Source organism: Nicrophorus vespilloides, unplaced genomic scaffold (genome assembly GCF_001412225.1).
Source record: "Nicrophorus vespilloides isolate i.1.1-1 unplaced genomic scaffold, Nicve_v1.0, whole genome shotgun sequence".
Taxonomy (NCBI): Eukaryota; Metazoa; Arthropoda; class Insecta; order Coleoptera; family Silphidae; genus Nicrophorus; species Nicrophorus vespilloides.
Genome location: NW_017099940.1, coordinates 54,436 through 74,207, shown reverse-complemented (window position 1 = coordinate 74,207; position 19,772 = coordinate 54,436). Strand labels below are relative to the sequence as shown.

Here is a 19,772-nt window from a genome sequence, read left to right as displayed (position 1 = left end):
GTACTTATACTTTTTAACTTCAAGGTACTTGTGATATAATTGTATATGATAATAATTGAAATAATAGGAACATCAAAAAACCACAAATTACTAAGTAGTAAGTCAAATATAATAATTAAGTAAGTTGCCAAGTAAGAAAAATCATGTATTTAGAAACTTTTGGCTTCTTTATCAAACAAATCACATTATTAATCAATAATTTGTGTTGTAAATAATTTTATAAGCATATGTCTTTAAATAATCGATATATAATTATGTATAATTTGTTTACTTGTCTAAAAACAAGTTAATAAATGTTAAATCTATTGTAAAATTAGATGTATAATATAGGCTCATCTTAATATGCATATTTTCACAAATTATTCCAGCATTGAAAACACGAGGAATTTAATTCATGAGATTTAATATTATTATAATATTAGTTTCAAGAAACTCTTCATAAAGTGAATATTCATGTCTCGCCCGAGAATTTTATATAATAAACATGAGCTGGTTTGCGTTTCACATTAATTCATGGTCATGGTTTGTCGAACAAACGCTTATGTACGAAATACTAAAGATCCGTTAAAAGTTTGAATTAAATCTATGCTAAAATTGAATAATGTTATATAGTTTACGTATACAGCAATACCTCACATACTGCGACTTCGATCAGTGCGGATTCACAATAATACGGTTTGAATAACGACCTGAATGTTAATTGATAAAAAAAAAGATCGATTTTTCTCTTGTTGTATTAAAGACCTCGATTAGTCCTGTTTAGAAACAGTCCAGAATATTTACGAAAATGATTACCCGCACTATGCGAGGTCTTATTCTATATATAATATCCATTAGTAATATAAACTTATTTTTTTATATCTTTCTTATGCGACTTTTCGTTCAAGATATTTCGCTGGTAATATTGAGAAAAAAATGTCATAAAGAAAGCAGCCAGCTTTTTTACAAGTGGATGAAAGCTTCTGCATGATGGATAGTATAAAATTTATGTACTCTTCTCGATATGAATACGAAGAGGGTCCAAACCATTCACAGTATATTATTATATATTTTTTTTGCGAGACAAGAATAATGAAATGAATTGCTTTCCAGTCTCTCTATCTGTTGTGTAAAGTACGCTTTTACTTTTGATACGCAAATGTATGAGGTATGTAAATTTTATGAAATCTCCACATTTCAACAAAAATACAGATGTTGATGGTAATTAGTGAGAAATTAGGATCGATTAGGAATTAAAAGAAATATCGTATCAATTGAGTTCAGTGAATTCAATTTTTTAACTCAAGTAATATAGATTTTGTCAAATTTAATTATTGTGTAATAGAAATAACAAATAAACAATAGCATTTCTGTAAAGAATAGTTTAAAATCAAAGGGACGTAAAATCTTAAAATGGGCCCACGAAACTCTAGGGCCCACAAAAGGTATTTGAATTAGAATTCTAGTATGCATATTGAATTGCGTATGAGACACCTAAAGTGCTAAATCTGCCTCCAAAAATAAATGTGAATATTGTTACCAAATACTACTTTCCATTCGTGAATTTATAATTTGTCTATTTCTTTTTGAAATCTCAATTTACTGAAAAATAACTGAATAGAAATGTGTTTATTGCAAAATTGCTTTAATAAAATTGGAAATTGAGTAGCGAATTACAAATGCAAAATGGTTTGATATCGATGCAAATAAAGCTGAACATTTTTCATCGATTTTATAAATAAATATACATGCAAATAATGTATAGTAATGCAATTGGAATGTATTGAACATTCATTCGATCTTGGATAATGGAACGCTTTGTCACCTTTAATCGATTTTAAATTGAATTGCATAATATAATATTCACGAGAACTGAACGATTTCACGGTCCCTAAAAAATACATCAATTTCCATAATAATAAACAATGTAAAGTGATTTCTGCATTTTATGTAATTCCGCTTCGATGAAATAAATAAAATCTATGTATTTGGACCAAAATTTGAATTTTATAGTGAATCAGTTTTATAGTCAATCTGAATACAAAATAGTTATATAATCTAAATATTACATTTACATAATCTCAAATATTAAAAACAATACCTCACATAGTGCGGTTTCGATCAGTGAGGATTCACTATAGTAAGGTTTGAAAAAAATAAACTTTAGTTTGGAAAAATAAAAAATAATTCTAATAAATTGATATAGAAATTGTGTTTTTATACGGTTTTAAAGTCCTCGATTAGTCCGATTTCAAACAGTGCGGGATATTGACAAAACCGATTACGCATTATGTAATGTATTGTTGTATTTTGATAAAAAATAGTTATTTTATAGTGACTGAATATGAAAAGAAAATATGTTTTTATATATATAAAAAAAAACTAGAAAATATTGTAATTTACATTATCAAAAGCGTCACTAAGTTGGTTCATTTAGTTGATTTTTTTTGTATACTTTCTGAGCACTAGAATAAAGCAATATGAAAATACTTAAAAAGAAGGAATGATGAAATTTTAAGGTATAAAAAAACTTAATATAAACATGTAATAAAATGTATCAATTTTTGTTTCTTAAATTTTGAGAACTAAATAAATTCAAGAAGGTGTAAACAATGTATACAATGCACGAAAAGAGATGAAATGCATTATTTAAATGCAATTGTATCAAATTTGTATTTTTCATTCAGAGCTGACAGAGTTATTATTATATATAATCTATCGCAACGAGGAGAGCAGCTTGAGTTATTGGAGCAGAATTGGGAAGTTCTTTCAGCGAATATTGCTCGATCACAATGTGCGCTATTAGTTCCGGTCGCTTCAGAATTTCTTAAGGGAATCGATATACCAGACGACTACTGCATGTCCTCTCTCGTTTTTCTCTCTTTCGTAAAGAAAAGAAAGAAAAAATAATACATTTGCACGTGAAAAAGCGTCTTCTGGATGCCACACACGTGCAGTTTATTATTTATATCCGAGGGCTATTAAATAGTTTGCGAAATTTAATACATCTCTCGTTTGGGCTTTACTCAATAAAAAAAACGGTCATAAACTGGAAAACTGAAACCGCTGGATGTTAAGCGACAATAAATATAATTACGCATAATAATAACAAACAGAAAAGGCTCGTATACATAAATTTTTAAAACATAAATAATGCACCTTTTCATGTTTAATTTGCTTTCGAATTTATTTGGTAATTTAATATTTTCTATAAAAAGACGTGAAACAGAAGACCTAAATACTCGTTGGTACTTTAATGTAATCTTTATATTGTATACAAAAATGATTCGTTTTGTAATTGGAAACACCAAGTGACTATAAACCTACATTCAAGTAATACTTGTCACTTCTGTATAAGTTATTTTTTTATGTTGTATTATATTAGCTGATAATTTCCTGACTTTATCAAAAAGTACCACATATTTTTTCATTGAAAATATTGTTGAACTATGTTCAGGTAACAAAGGGTTAAAAATATAAAATATTGAAACTTGGTAAACTAAACCTAAAGCATTAAAATTTGAACTGTGAATTGTTTAATGAATTAATGTAGATTAAACCTTCTGCAATTTAGTAATACCTTTAATTTGAATCAATGAAAAGGTAGATTCTTTAATTTGTATTATTCATATTATATTTTAAGCAAATTTTACATTAAGAAATAGTTAAAATTGCAAACATTTTTGATGAAGTATCAAAATCTTATTAGTTTACCTAATTTTCGAAATTCAATTATTTTACTATAAAAACATATCAAAATACATTAATACAATTAAGATTATTTATGTGATTTTGCTTTTAAACTTGCTAACATGATTGTGTATTTCAGAACTTTCAGACAATTACTTAGTAAGTATTGCAGGAATCGTTAATATTCATAAAGTAATACAAGTAATTGGAAATTTGAAAGTATAGGAAAACAAACTATAGTAGTAGATTTTTGGTAATTATCATTTAGAACAGTGATTTTAAACCCGTCTTGAGAGAGAATCTAGATGTGCTGTGAAAATTTAACTACAGTTTTTAGTGTATCTTAAGACGAAAACATTTGGGTTAAAAAAAACTGTTAAACTAAGCAAAGTTATTTATTTGGAATTGTGAGTTGAGAAATAGAATTTGCATGTGAGGTAGTAGTGAGTAGTAATCAAGGTGAGGGGAATCTGCGTTTCTATTCCGTTTTCCCAATTACGTACGTTTGAGCCCACTGAACTTGGCTTTGTATTTGCCAGAGTAGAAACAAGGTTCAACAAGTATTTTGCTTTTACCATTAGCATCTAGTTTGTATTCGTTTCGACGGCTAATACCCTGGCTCTAATCCATTAACCTTAGTGGATTATTTACAATTGAATTTACCGCTTTACTGGGACACACACATACCGGTTGTATAATAGAATTTCGACGAATAGTTTCTGCTGCAACTACACGTCCATCAACATTTCAAATAAGATTACTTGTTTATGTAACTTTAGTTCATTAGAACAAATTATATAAAAAAAAGATTCACTATAGTCAGGTTCGAAAATTTGAAAACAGATTAAATTTTAATTGCGCAAAATAAGTTTAAAGAAATTAGTGCACAAAATTATTATTTTTATACATAAATTATCGTTATTTTTCCTTATACGAGTCTTTTGGTGCTCGATTAGTCCGGTTTCAAACAGTCCGGATTGCTGTATTTCTAAATGGTTTATTTAATAAACTTTGTATGAATTGTAATAAGGTAGATTTTCTGTATTAAAAACTGTAAGTGTGTAAATAAAAGTACATTTTCGTAACCAATTTTGTAAGAATTGTATAGTAGAATAAATCATTTTATATCTATACTTTTGGAAATGGTTGAATGACTTCAATAGACTCGTATATCAATTTTGCATGAATTTATAGTGTAGAGCGTGTTGAAATTTATAGTTTGATGCGCCGGAATCATCCTCACCTGTGCATTTCCTTCCTTGATGCAGAACGCCGTAAAGCAGGGATCCGCAATGGTCGCAGAACGTCGGCGATCCGTACGTGTGGGATTTAAAATTGTGTTTGGTGCGGGTGTCCTGAAACGGAAACAGAGATGCGGATGCATAATGACACGGCAGTCCTTTTTGTCCTGGGATTGATACTCACATCGGAGTCGGCTCCTTTGTCAGCGCCGGGACAAGTGAACGTAACGTACTCATGGCAACGCTTGTGAACAACGAAACTGCAAACTGTAACAAACGCAAACACCGCGTTAAGAGATTCCAATCGTTTTGCATGCAGATAGATATACCCAAACAGCAGGCAACAATTGTTGTTTACATGCGCTCGCTCGGCTCACTTTCAACCTTAATACATGTTATTATTCAGATTTTCAACTGTTTTATTTTTTGTTTTATTTATACAAAAACTCCCCTTTTTGTTCAGTTTAAAACACAAACTGTCACGAAAAAAAAATAATTCAATTACTGTCAAAAGTGACAGTATACAAAACATAGCCTTCTTTGAAATTAAAACAACAAAATTTCTTTAATACTCTTTCATTTGCGAATTGCTGATTGAATAATAAATTTTAATTAAAATCTAACAATTTCGAGAATATTTTATTGCTAATTGCAAACATACAGTTTTGTGTAATTTGCTTGTAAAACTTTTTTTCAAGAACTATGATTAACAAAAACATTCCTTTTTGTTAAGCTATAAACATAAACTGTCACCATAAAACAAATAGTTACTGATAATTCAATTACTGTCAAAAATGACAGCAAACAAAACATAGCCTTCTTTGAAATTAAAATAAAATAAATATAATTATAATCATTTTCTTAGACAATAAAAACAACAAAATTTGTATAATACATTTACAAATTTCTGATATAATAATAAATGTTTAATTTAAAACTAACATTTTCTTTAATAATTTATTTGCTATGACGATTTACAGCCAAAGTCGAAAATTCTGAATTTTGCACAATCAATTTATTGAATTTCACTAATTTCATCATTATAGATCTTCTGATTAAAATAAATTTCACTTAAAGTTTCTTAAACAAAATAATTTTATTGTTGTTATTTTTTTTTTCAAAATTTTCAAAAATTTACTTATAGACAGTTGAGAGAATTAAGGACGTTTTGTACAGATTTATAAACAATAATCTATTTGATAAAATACCATTACTTGTTTAGTAGAATTTCAATTCTTTACTTGCTGTTTTCTCAATTTTTTCCTATTTTTTGTACAAATTTATTAAAAATTATAAAGTTGAAATTGTTGTCATTACATTATTATGGAAATACTTTTAGTTTCCATTTTTTTTTACATTTACTTTTGATAATTATTAATATTAATTTGAGTAAATTTAAAATTTGCAATCCTAATAATAAATTGTTAAAAAAACTGTGTAATTATTAAAATTCATAATAAAACTTAAAAATAATAATCTTTATGTTTGTATCGTATTTCCCAGAAATGGCGACGCGCATTTACAACGTGAATTATGCAAATCAATCTCATAACTACAAACTACAAAGAAATACTCAGGCTCATGCATTTGCATAATACGAACACTTATTGTTCTCGAAAAAGTATTCAAATTATTCTGTAATTAAACGCTTGAAAATAATAAACAAGGTCATACAGAATTTATTCGGACACGACCAACGATTTCCACAGAAATGACTATTTAAAACGCAGTCATCTGCGAAAGTTATGTCCCCATTAATATAGCAAATTTTTTATTTTGTCCAAAAATATGTTGAGGCGTCAAAATATATACATTTGAATTAAGAGGAAATATGTCATCACTTTGCGTTTGGAATCGTGTCGTTATCCAACCGTTGCCAACCCAAAAAGAAGAAAATAAAAAAGAAAAGAATTGTAGATGAAGATATTACTGCCATGTGGATGCAATAAGATCGTCTGAAATTTTCTCATCTTAGATTTGTTGCGGGCGTTCTGTTCTAGTTTGGTTTATATTTATTTTTTCTGGACCGTTTATAAACATTTGCGCAACGCAACTTCCATCCAATATTAAGACACTGTGATTTCCGTTGGGATTTCTTTATTTTTATATATTTATTACACACAGTCAACGTTTACTTTGTACTTGTCATGTGACATTTTGTAACCTTATATGGAACAGTTTAATAGATTTCATCTTATTTGGATTTGTCTGAATATGATCAAATCATTGAGAGATTTATATTTGACAACGACATTTTGTCATTTTACTAACTTAACAAATTTTAAAAAAATGAGTAAAAGTGACATAGGTATTTTTTAATTAATTTATTAAAAATATATATAAATTCAAATTCAACTAAAGAATGATCTTATTTTATGGTAATTATTAATTAATTAACAAAAAAAATATAATTACAGAAAATATTCGTTTATCAATGAAATTTTATAATTTTACCAACTTGTCAAATTAATAAAAAAATATATCAGTAAAACAAATACAATACCTCGCATAGTGCGGCTCCAATCTGTGCGGATTTACAAGCGTCTGATTTGAAAATTTCATGTTTCTTTTGAAATTATTAAACAAAATAAAACAAAATACTTTTCTTTCTTCAAGCAGTCAGTTAAACCTATTATCCACACTCTGAAAAGTATTGTTATTTACAAAATGTCAACATGTCAAAGTGACATAGTGATTTTCATTTTTTGTGGTACATTTAACAATGAAATATTATCATTTTACCAATTTGTCAAATTGAAAAAAATAGTGCAACAAATATACAAAATTTAACACTATGTTGAAGTGTCTTTTGTTTTTTGTTGTGTTAATTAATTATATTCTTTAAATCAAACATATTTTTTACTATTTTTCCTACTTTACAAGCGTCGGGTTTGATAATTTCATGTTTTTTGTTTAAATTACAAAAAATCAACAAAATTATTTTTCTTTCCTCAAACAGTCCGGGATATTGGCGGAACCGATTATCCGCACTCTGCTATGTACAGTTTACAAAATGTCTAGATGTCAAAGTGACATAGGGATTTTTATTTTTTGTGGTATATTCAGCAATGAAATATTACCATTTTACCAACTTGTCAAATTAAACAAAACAAAACTAGTGCAACAAATATACAAAATGTCACACTATGTTGAAGTGCCTTTTGTTCTTCGTTGTATTTAATTATTGAAATTCTTAAAATCAATCATTTTCTTTTAGTATTTTTTTCCTATTTTGATTAGGTAACATTATTGGAAATGTCTAACAGCAATTTCTAAGCTTGATTACGACATAGGGTTTCACCTCGAATCGTCGACAAAGCAATTGACATTTTTAGGTTTTCATTTAATTAAATTCATTAGTTTTTTGTTTTATTTTAATCAATATATTTTAATTACCATATGATGTATTAGTTGTTATATTGATATTAGTTATGAGGATTCTCTTGATTAATAATATTATTATTTTTAAAGTTAAATTGATGGATTAAATCCACCTAATACAGAAACGTTGCATATTTGTATTTGCAAGTTTTCAAATGTAAATTTACACCTAATGTACACTAAATAATATCAACATTTATTGACCCAGAAAAAATAAACTACATACTATTTCTTATTTTAATTTCAATGCTCGTTCAATTTGGCATCTGTTTGTCTTACGTTTAAAGTAAAAATAAATTGATATTTTCGTGTTTTCTCTCATTTTAAAAGAAAGATTTTATTCATGAAAACAACATTAATAATTGAATTTCATTAATACTCTAATACTCCTTTTGTTATTTATTAGTTATTATGATATAAAAAAAATAGTCTATAAATACAAGAGAAGTTAAAAACAACTGTTGAGATATTTAAAAACACATGAATACTTTTTTTATTAGTTGCATGGCCTAGTTATTTAAATAATGATCATCGTTAAAAAAAAATATGTTACAGTACTTGCATATATTGCTTATTGAGTGTAAATGAGCATTGTTAGTGCATCATGCTTAGTGCGCACAAATTGTCCGTACAAGTAGATTAGAAATAATAATAATAAAAAAAAGAAGTGCAGTCGCGTTTTTTTTTCTTCCTGTTCATTCTTTCTTCATTTTATTTCTACCAATTTGTCCGTTTAATTATATGAACTTGCGCGTGCATCGAGCATTCCAATAAAATAAAAGAAATCACAGCAAATTTCTTTTGTTTCTGGTGACTAGACTAGAAATTATGATTAGCGATGAGTTCTTTATTATTACCTTGACACTGGTATCCTTGCTTTCCAAAACCCCTGCAAAAAAAAAGAAAGAAAACATTAAAATTATTCATTTTTTAAATAAGATGCAATACCTCGCATAGTGCGGCTCATTGTTTTCCAGACTGTTTGAAACCGGACTAATCGAGGACTTTAAAACCGCTCTAAAAGAGATTTAACTACTTAAATGGATCAATAAACCGATTAATTATGAATACAAAAATAATTTTGTTTACAATTTTCCTTAGTTTTACTTGAAATTTCTAAACCGGACTATAGTGAATCTGTACTATGAGAGGTATTTCTGTATAAGTATATATTAGTATATAGACCTGAAGTTATTTCAACTCGTTTTATTGTATAAGTATGAGAACTGTTCAGATCTCTTTACTTATATTATCATAAGTACATCTGTTAATTATAATTTTTATCCAAAATCATGATTATGATCTCCCATCCAGCTTAAATTTTATATACATTTATTATATTGATCTTTTCGCAAATATTTTCGCTTATTTTTCGCAAATTTTAAAGAATAAATAAAGGTAAAATAAATTTGATTTAGCAAATCATTGTTGAGAGACCAGGAACCTTTGTTAAATGAATAGTCATTCTATATAACATTGTGAGAACTGATTCATTTATACAGTCAGAGGAAATAGAAATTGGTGTTATGCAATAGGAAATGTGTAAATTATGATTGATCGTTCTACATTTTCTTTTGTATTGTAACCAAACACATGAAATTACTTTCACCATATTCACTACAATTTTCAATTGAAAACACTAACAAAACATCATTTTATTAATTATAGTTAATTTAAGTGCTTTAGCTAGATAGATTTATATGTTTTTATAATCGTTTTGAATTGTTTCTATATTTCATCGATTTTTTAATTTGTAAAATTTACTAATTTTCCATTGAATATTTTCATCCTTTTTGATGATTATTATTTATAATTTGATTTTTTTTTTTCTGTAAGTATTTAATTTTTTATTAGTAATGTTTTCTAACTTTTCTTACTTAGCGCTGTTATTTACTAGTTCTATTTTTCTTACATTGTTAATATTTTAGCAATTGAGACCAGAAACATGCAATTAAAAAACTTTATAAAAACATTTTTGTTCCTTTTTCTGATAGTTGTTTCAATATGTTACTTTTAATTAGAATTTCGCGTTTTCTTTCGGTTTTTATCTTTTTACTTTTTACTTATAAGTGAGACAATCTTCGTTATCCATATTGGTTTAATGGAGAACGACATCTGGAATGCTTCGGTAAGAATGTTTTAATGGTTAAATCGACATTTTCTAGTATAGATTTCGATGGAAACGTTTAGGAAATATTCCGTAAATTGGTTGAAACTTATACTCACTTTAATTGCAATGTTTCAATGATTATACTTGTCATTTCATAGAATTATTTTAAAAGAAAAATAAATGAAATATTCTGTAAATTGTCCTCATTTTAATTAGAATATTTCAATAACAATTTCATATTTTCAAATTATAACAAAATCGTCATTTTCTAGCAAAAATTTCAAACCGGACTATAGTAAATCCGCACTGATCGAAGCCGGACGATGAGACGTAATACTGGATGATTATTTTTTGGTATATTTTTTTTGATAAAAGCAATTGTGAAATATTCTGTATTTTTTTTATTCTGTCTCATTTTAATTACAATATTTTAATGATTAAAAATTTTATTTTCTAGCAACATTTTCAAACCGTACTATACTGAGTTCACATTTTAATTTAATTTCAATGAATAAAATTGTTATTTTTTATTATAATTTTCGATTGAAATTTTTACAAAATATTCCTGAATTAGTTAAAACTCGTACTTATTTCACAATGTTTTAATTCTTAAAATCGTATTTTTTTACCAAATCTTCAAACCGTACTGTGGTGAACCCGCTCTGATCGAAGCCGCACTATATGAGGTATTACTACACAATGTTTCAATGCTTAAAATAAATATTTTCAAGTATAATTTTGGTAGAAACATTTGTGAAATATTCTGTAAATTGGTTGAAACACATCCTTCGTACTGTAGTGAATCCGCACTGATCGAATCCGCACTATGTGAGGTATTACTGCACAATGTTTCAATGATTAAAATAATTATTTTCAAGTATAATTTTTGATAGAAACATTTGTGTAATATTCTGTAAATTGGTTGAAACACATCCTTCGTACTGTAGTGAACCCGCACTGATCGAATCCGCACTATGTGAGGTATTACTGCACAATGTTTCAATGATTAAAATAATTATTTTCAAGTACAATTTTGGATAGAAACATTTGTGAAATATTCTGTAAATTAGTTGAAACACATCCTCCGTACTGTAGTAAACCCGCACTGATCGAAGCCGCATTATGTGAGGCATTACTGCAAAATGTTTCAATGATTAAAATAAATGTTTTCAAGTATAATTTTAGATAGAAACATTTGTTTAATATTCTGTAAATTGGTTGAAACACATCCTCCGTACTGTAGTGAACCCGCACTGATCTAATCCGCACTATGTGAGGTATTACTGCACAATGTTTCAATGATTAAAATAATTATTTTCAAGTACAATTTTTGATAGAAACATTTGTGAAATATTCTGTAAATTAGTTGAAACACATCCTCCGTACTGTAGTGAACCCGCACTGACCGAAGCCGCTCTATATGAGGTATTACTGCACAATGTTTCAATGATTAAAATAATTATTTTCAAGTACAATTTTTGATAGAAACATTTGTGTAATATTCTGTAAATTGATTGAAACACATTCAATTTAATTGCAATATTTTAACGATTAAGCTGTTATTTACTAGAGTATTTTTTGATTGAATTATTTACAAATGATTCGGTAAATGTGGAAACAAAAGTTCAATTTAATTACAATGTTTCAATAATTAAAATCGTTGTTTTCTATTTTAACGATGAAAACATGTACGAATTGTTTAGTAAATTGGTTGAAACTCATACATATTTTAATAATAATATTTCAATCATTAAAACTGTGTTTTTGTAGTATAATTTATGACTAAAATATTCAGTAAATTAGTTGTATAAATCCATATTTTAATAACAATATTTCAATGGTTAATATCGTTTTTTTGTAGCAAAATTTTCGATTGAAACATTTATGAAATATTATGTAAATTAATTGAAATTCATCCTTATTTTTCAAATTCTAATCGTTATTTTTGAGTATGATTTTCGATTGTAATATTTACGAAATTATTAGGTTGAAACTCATTCATATTTTAACTACAATATATCAATAATTTTCTATGAAGAACTTTGTGAAATTTTTTGTAAATTGTTGTTATAATTACAATGTTTGAACGTATAAAATCGTAATTTTTTAATATTATTATCTGTGAAAAGTTTATAAAATTTTTTGAAAAATGATGTTCATCCTTAGTTTATTTACAATACGAAATAAACAAAAAAGACAAAAATATTTTTGTGTATAAATTATAGAAAATTATTAATAAATTGGTTTAAAAGATATTTCAAAATCGTAATTTTCTAGTAATTCTTTTCTACTGAAACATTTACAAACTTTTCTGCAAATTCTTGACGTATGTAATTAATTCGTTTTTAATTACAATACGAAATTAATTAAAATTTTAAGCGAAAAATAAATGTGTATTTTTATATTCTGCACAGAATAACAAATGTAAGTAATTAAACGAAACGCAAATATTTAGATTGGGTCTCGCGACCTCAGTGTAATTAGCAATTTTCGAAGAGTCTCAGCGTTAAGAGCGAGCGGTTACCGAAAACCGTACTTCGGTTGACGAATGTTTACTAATTAGACCGACTCGAAATTAAACGCGTCTTCTGAAGGATTTATTTTCCTCCATCGTTAACAGAAAGAAAAAGAAAAGAGCAATAGAAGAAATGCTCGAAGAAAGCGACAAGGAAACGAGATGCAATAAATCAGCGTAACTTCGCAAACGCGAAACTTAATTCAATTTGGAAACTTTTGCAGATATCTTCGTCGTCGTTTCTGCGGGTACGTTTCATTCATTAAATACTTTTTTTGTACTTTTTTTCTTCGTGTTTTATCTTTTAAATTTCATATTGCAATTAGTGCTGTGCATGCAACGCTGGTTCCATTCAATGCTCGCGTATTGATCTGCTCAGGTTTCATACAGGTGTACACCGCAAATGCAGGGATTTGTAAAACCGATGGCAGATTTAATAACTCCATTGAGCTTGCTAATTCCAACCAGAGTTTGGTCCTTTTTATTTATTTATCCATACGAAAGCTGGGGTTTACAAAAGCTGTATGGATTTTATTGCGACTTCTGCAATATTGCAGATACAATATATTGGGTAAAGTAAAAAGTTCTGAGCGTTTTGTCCCATACATCGAGCTTCTTTTGAGACCAGCCTTATGCAAATTTTTGCATTTGATACTGTATTGGGTCCATGAACAACACATTTGTTTTTGGTCGTAGTGGTACAGAATAATGTATAGAATTTTCTCTTTTTTTACATCCATTTTGGAACTCTCTAACACATAACTGGATTCACTAAACACAAAACTGTCAAAGAACTTTTTTAAAGCATTATGTCGCCTTTAGGTCGGAATATAGAATGACAAGATATAACTTACACATCGCGAGATATGGCTCAGTAAAGCCATGACTTTAGTATCATGTATTCTCATGTATGACTAATTATTAAAATGAAAAAAGTATCATGTAATATGTAACATGTTACTTGTACATGTAACGAAAAAGGCTCAGAACATTTTGCTTCACCTATTACTTATATTGTTGACATATATTTCGTTCATATTATTCAGAATGTGCATATTTTTATGGTTTAAACCTTTGATTGTTTATGTCACTATTTAAATTATAAAGAGATGTGAAGCAGACCTAAGTACCTGTTGGTAATTTAATATAATCTTTATATTGTATATGAAAATTGATCCGTTTTTGTAATCTAAATCACTATCATTACCAAAAAATTCCACATATATTGCTGAAATTTAATAAAAATTTAATTTAATTTTAATGTATTTTAAAAGAAATCCAAAGAAAACTTTTATTTTTTTATTTTAACTATTAAATATGATAAAATTAAGTTCTAAATGTTTGAAACTATCACCACTTTGAAATAAGTACGTAGATTATGTATAGAAGTGAATATACAATAATATCTTAAATAGTGCGGATAATAAGTTCCGCCAATATCCCGTACAGTTTGAAACCGGACTAATCGAGGAGTTTAAATCCGTATAAAAAATATTGTTTTAAATTTATTTTTAGTTTGTCAATTAAAATTTAGTTTGCTTTGAAAACCGTGCTGTAGAGAATCCGGGTTGCTCGAAGCCGCACTAAGTAAGGTATTGCTGTATTTTGATATAAGTAAATAGGTATGGAATGGTTTGGTTCTTAATAAATATCTATTGAAATATTTTTTTTAAAAAATGCATAAATAAGGTTTTGTGACAAATTACGCCAGAAATTTGTAATATTTGTTAAATTTTTTTTGTAAAACTTTATAATTAAAAACTGATCATTAATCTTCTTGAAACTGTAAAGCATTAGTTTAAATCTTAAAAAAATGTAAATAAAACTTAAACTAGGTTTGATGAGATTCTCATTTCACGTCACGTAATTATATTTTTTTTTGTATAGAAGATGTATATAAATACTGTCGACCACAAAATTTGCTCAAACGGAAAATTACCTTAGAGAAATTCAGATCGAAGCAATTAAAGTTTCGTACGTGAAACACGGTAGTTAGATTAAAAAGAAATGCGCCGGGTAACATGCTACATCGATTACGCACTGAAAATACGCCAGGCATTTGTTTTCTTATGTTTTATTTATTTGCAATTGTTTTAATGAGTTTGATGACAGATATACAGTGGAACCTCGCTTAACGACTTTAATTCGTTGCAAAATTTCCGGATTTTTACTAGTATAGTGAAACATATTAAAAAATACACATAATATGTGTACACAAGTTTTAAAAATGATGTAGCAGGCGCGCAATCCGAGACTTCTCTTCTCGTTATGCGAAACGTCGCTCGTTAAGCAAGTCTTATAATTTATTTTGTTCGTTATGTGAGGTGATCGTTAACTGTATATGTAAAAAAAAGTAGATGGTGTAATAAAAAAAGCAATGTCTTTATCTCGAAAACGTGATGTGTGAACATGTTTATTAAAGCTACTATTGAAATGTTTATGTTTGTATAATACATTTAAAGAAATAAAAATTGGAGCAAATTATTTTATATTTACAATAATTGGATGAAATATAAAAAATGCAAATTAAATTTGAATTATAGAAATGAAAGCATAGTTTACTGTTAATATAGAACAAAATTTAAAAAAATTCTAAGCATACATACATTTTTTTTTTAATGTTTTTGTTTATACGTATATAAAATGTATAGTTTTGGATGTTTATACTGTTTTTCAATAATATGAGCATTTTAAATAATTCTTATAAACGCACAATGATGTTGTTAGTATATTTTCCATAATTTGTTGTCAAAATAATATTATTTTGAAATGATCATTTAAAACATTTATAATATAAGAAATCAAATATATTTACTTAGTATAGTAGTAATAAGCAATTGTAAAACTTCTTATTTTTTCAAAGTGAAAACTACAGGAAATAAAATTTGAAGTTGTTATGTAATTTATTGTTAAACTGAAACAATAAATTTGTAAACTTCTAATTAATTTTAGCAAATTTCTGAAAAATACATAACAACAGATTCATGTGTGTAAATTCATTTCCATACTAAGACTACAGGGAATAAAATTATAAGTTACTGTGTAAATTTCTGTTAAACTGAAACAATGTATTTATAAACTTCTCATTAATTTTAGCAAATTTCTGGACAAGTAATAATAATTTCATGTTAATTTACAAGTTAAGACTAATATTAGAAGTTGCTGTGTAATTTGTTGTTAAATTGAAACAATAAATTTGTAAACTTCTAATTAATTTTAGCAAATTTCTGGACAATTAATAATAATTTCATGTTAATTTACAAGTTAAGACTAAGATTAGAAGTTGCCGTGTAATTTGTTGTTAAATTGAAACAATCAATTTGTATACTTTTAATTAATTTCTGGAAAATAGATGAACACAGATTCTTATTTGCATATTCATTTGCAAAGCTAAAACTATAAAGAATAAATATGTTTACGTACGTATAGCGATGCAATTTGCGTTTATTGCATAATTTTACATCTAATTTAAAATAATTTATGAGTTTTAAGTGTCTTTAAGTTTTAACCTTTCTCTTGCACAATAAGTGCAACGAAGATGAAAACATATACGTAGTTAAATATATTTTCGTATATTAAATATAACGTTTTCTTACATCATTTCATATAAAAGTTGTTATATTGACATTTATATTTTAACATTTTTTTTAAACAAACATTTTTTTTGGTTGTCCCAAAATTTGGTGCCTTTTTGTTGTTGTGTAAGGTTGGCTGGTCTAAAAATGCTACACGAACTGATGGTGACCGGACAAACCACAACAGCGATCAAAAAGAACACGACAAAAAAGAACAAATGACAAAACAGAACATCGAAAAAAAAAACACACATCTAAATACATAAATTGTATGCATGTTCTGTTTAGTAACTGTTTTTTTTGTCGTGTTTTGTTTTATCGTTGATCTGCTTTCATTGAAGCGAAATAACATCTTAAAATGGGTAAAGTTTTGTAGTTTCGTAAAATGTTCAGTCGAAATAACGCTCGAATTTATATAACAAAAATTAAATGTTTCAAAGCAGTACATTTTTGCGAAAAATGGATCAAAGATACAACTGAAACAAGAACTCAAAACAACAAACATAATCGCAATATTTGTAAAGTGGAACCTCGCTTAACGAGCAAAATGAATTGTAAGAAAAATGACTCGCTTAACGAACGAGGTTTTGCATAACGATTAGATGAGAAGTGCCGGATTGCTACATCATTTTTGAAACTTGTGTACACATATTATGTGTATTTTTGAATATGTTTCACTATACGAGTACTTTACAACAACTGTACTTTACAACGAACTTAAAATATTATCACTTTTCGAATAAATTCTTTAATTTAAAAAAACTAAACCTGCTACTTTTCCTATATAATTTGATTTGTTATTTTATTAATTCCCAATAATTTTATTTATTATATAAATAATGTAAAGTTTAAATATGTTTACTACATGCAATGCGAATGTTTCAAATATAATTAATTCCCTGAATTATCGCTTTGGTTGAGTTCAATTATTATCAATTAATTTAATTTTAATTCAGTTATTTCACTCATGCAGAAGAAATAAATTTATTATTATTGCACATACATAAAAACAAGAATTCCGATTCAATTTATTAATTTAAAGCAATTGCAGCTATGCAATTCGAGAGAAAGTAAATAAATAATTTCACATTATTCATATATAATAATTGTAAAACTCGCATTGCAATGAAAATGGGCACCAGAATATAATTATTACCGGATGCGATGTTGTTGTGTGTGTGTGTTTGTATTTTCGATTCGAATAATCTCGGTTAAGGTTTTTATATATGCGTGTATGTGTATGATTTATGTGTATGTGTGTGGCTGGAAAACCGTTTCCGTTCGAAATGTATTTAGGGTGGGCGGACTTCATCGATAAATCCGTGAAAATGTATTTTACCATAAATAAATTTGCACGCGATTTGGAAACGAGCCTATTTCGTGATGTTGATGTTGATAATGATGATGATTATTATTAACTATACACACTCTGTTCGACCGACGGAAACCTGTAATTTAAAACGCACAGACTGAGTGAGTGCTGTTGCTCAAAGTGCCGAACATTTCCTGTTCGCTTCGTTTCGATCCATTTCCATTTTAGTTTGTTACGAAGTTAATTGCGAAATCTTTCCTTTCCGTTCGACCACATCGTCGCGTTTCGATCTCGAAGATCTCGATAACCTTTAACTGCCGCGCAGTTAACTAACTGCTTGCTTTCAATTAAAAACAATCGATCCAATAACGTGAGTAGAGATTGATGTATAACCACAACACACATTGAGTATGAAAAAAAAAACCATGGCCGTTTCATTCATTAAAAATATAGTCTAGGGCCCACGAGATATTTTGGGACCCACGAATGAAATATTGGAATTAGAATTCAAGAATTCATATTTTGTAACTTAACAAACATTGAACTTCACTTCCTCACTGGTGACTAGGACCCACGACAATCATAATGTGGCCCTACATGAAACATTAATAAATGTCAGTCGTTTTAGGTTAATTCTGTCACCTGACTGTCATTAATATCTTATGTCACGCATTATAGTGTAATTAATTAATTATAGATAAGGAGCAGAAAGACTTACGGTTAATTGCGCTTTGCAACAGTTTAATTTATTTTTTTTTCTGTTGCATTAAATATTATTATTGTTTATAAAAAATGTACATTTCTTCGTAAATACTTGTAACACAAATAGATTAGACAAGAGAAAAATATATCAAAATTGATATCCATACTATTCGTGACATGAGACATAAATATATTTCAATCAAACCAAATGTTACTAGTTATATAGGAGATCTGTCATCTGTATCCAATAGTTGGTACACCTGAATGTCATTTACATCTTACGTCACGCACAATGTACATAACACAAATAAATATGGAAAATTAAATATTATCCAACATCCACACTATGAGTGATTCGAAACAAAAATGTTTGTTAGTTGTACTAATGGTTATGATCGAATCAAATCACATTTTTTTTCTTTTAATAATTGCCTATACAGAGTTACTGCATTTAACACTGAATGCTTAACAAAAAAACTTCTTCCTAAAACAGGACCATTTTCACTAAAAACTTTTCAATCTTATTTAAGCAACTTTTTAAATCTTGTTGTTGTTAACATTCTTTTCGGTAGCAATATTTTTAATATCATCTTTACTTTCTTTGTCTTCATTTTCCATTTAAAAACTATTACCATTGAACACGTTTTTAACATCCTTTTTATTTTCTAATCCTATTGATTCATCCATCGGGATAACTTTATTTATAATTTCTTGAATGTTAGTTTATTCCCATAATACAACTTTTGCTTGAAATTGCGGACTTTGTTATTTCGAAGCTTCGTTATCAGAGGTAAAGTTAACCGAGGTACAGCGACCCTATTGCTAAGAGTATTTCATAAGTTCTTCGGTTTGAAACAAGCTGACAGCTGTCATTTAGTAACCCATTAAAAATTTAACGTTGGGGTTAATTATTGTAAGGACATCAATCATCCAAAACATTCAATGATTGTAATTTAACTGTTAGAAAAAGTTAGATAAGAATTGAATATTTTTTTTACTTTGCAACAATAGTACTCCTTTTATTGTATAATTTATGATCAATTTTTGTATTTTGTACATATGAATTATTACTTGTAATAACTAAAAGATTATTAATTACATTTAAGCAAGAAATACATAAACTAATTCATAGTAAAAATAATATATTCCTTATTTTTCAAAGCAAATGTCAACGCTATGATTAGTGCATGCATGTTTATTTATTTTTTATTTCTCTTTCACTCTACAGAAATAAACATCTATTAAATAATTCAGTAAACAAGGGAAT

At 27.4% G+C, this 19,772-nt stretch overlaps 1 protein-coding gene across 3 annotated transcripts in view; it reads right to left on the bottom strand.

Moving 5' to 3' along the window:
* The window catches only part of LOC108566221 (protein kinase C, brain isozyme), a 41,107-nt gene that overhangs the window by 7,983 nt on the left and 13,352 nt on the right, over positions 1–19,772 (bottom strand). For all 3 annotated transcript variants that reach the window (XM_017926012.1, XM_017926010.1, XM_017926011.1), the window contains exons 2-4: positions 9,149–9,180; positions 5,095–5,177; positions 4,913–5,024 (exon numbers count right to left, since the gene is read on the bottom strand). In XM_017926012.1, the coding sequence (XP_017781501.1) occupies positions 4,913–5,024; positions 5,095–5,177; positions 9,149–9,180 (227 nt within the window). The remainder of the gene's footprint in view (positions 1–4,912; positions 5,025–5,094; positions 5,178–9,148; positions 9,181–19,772) is intronic.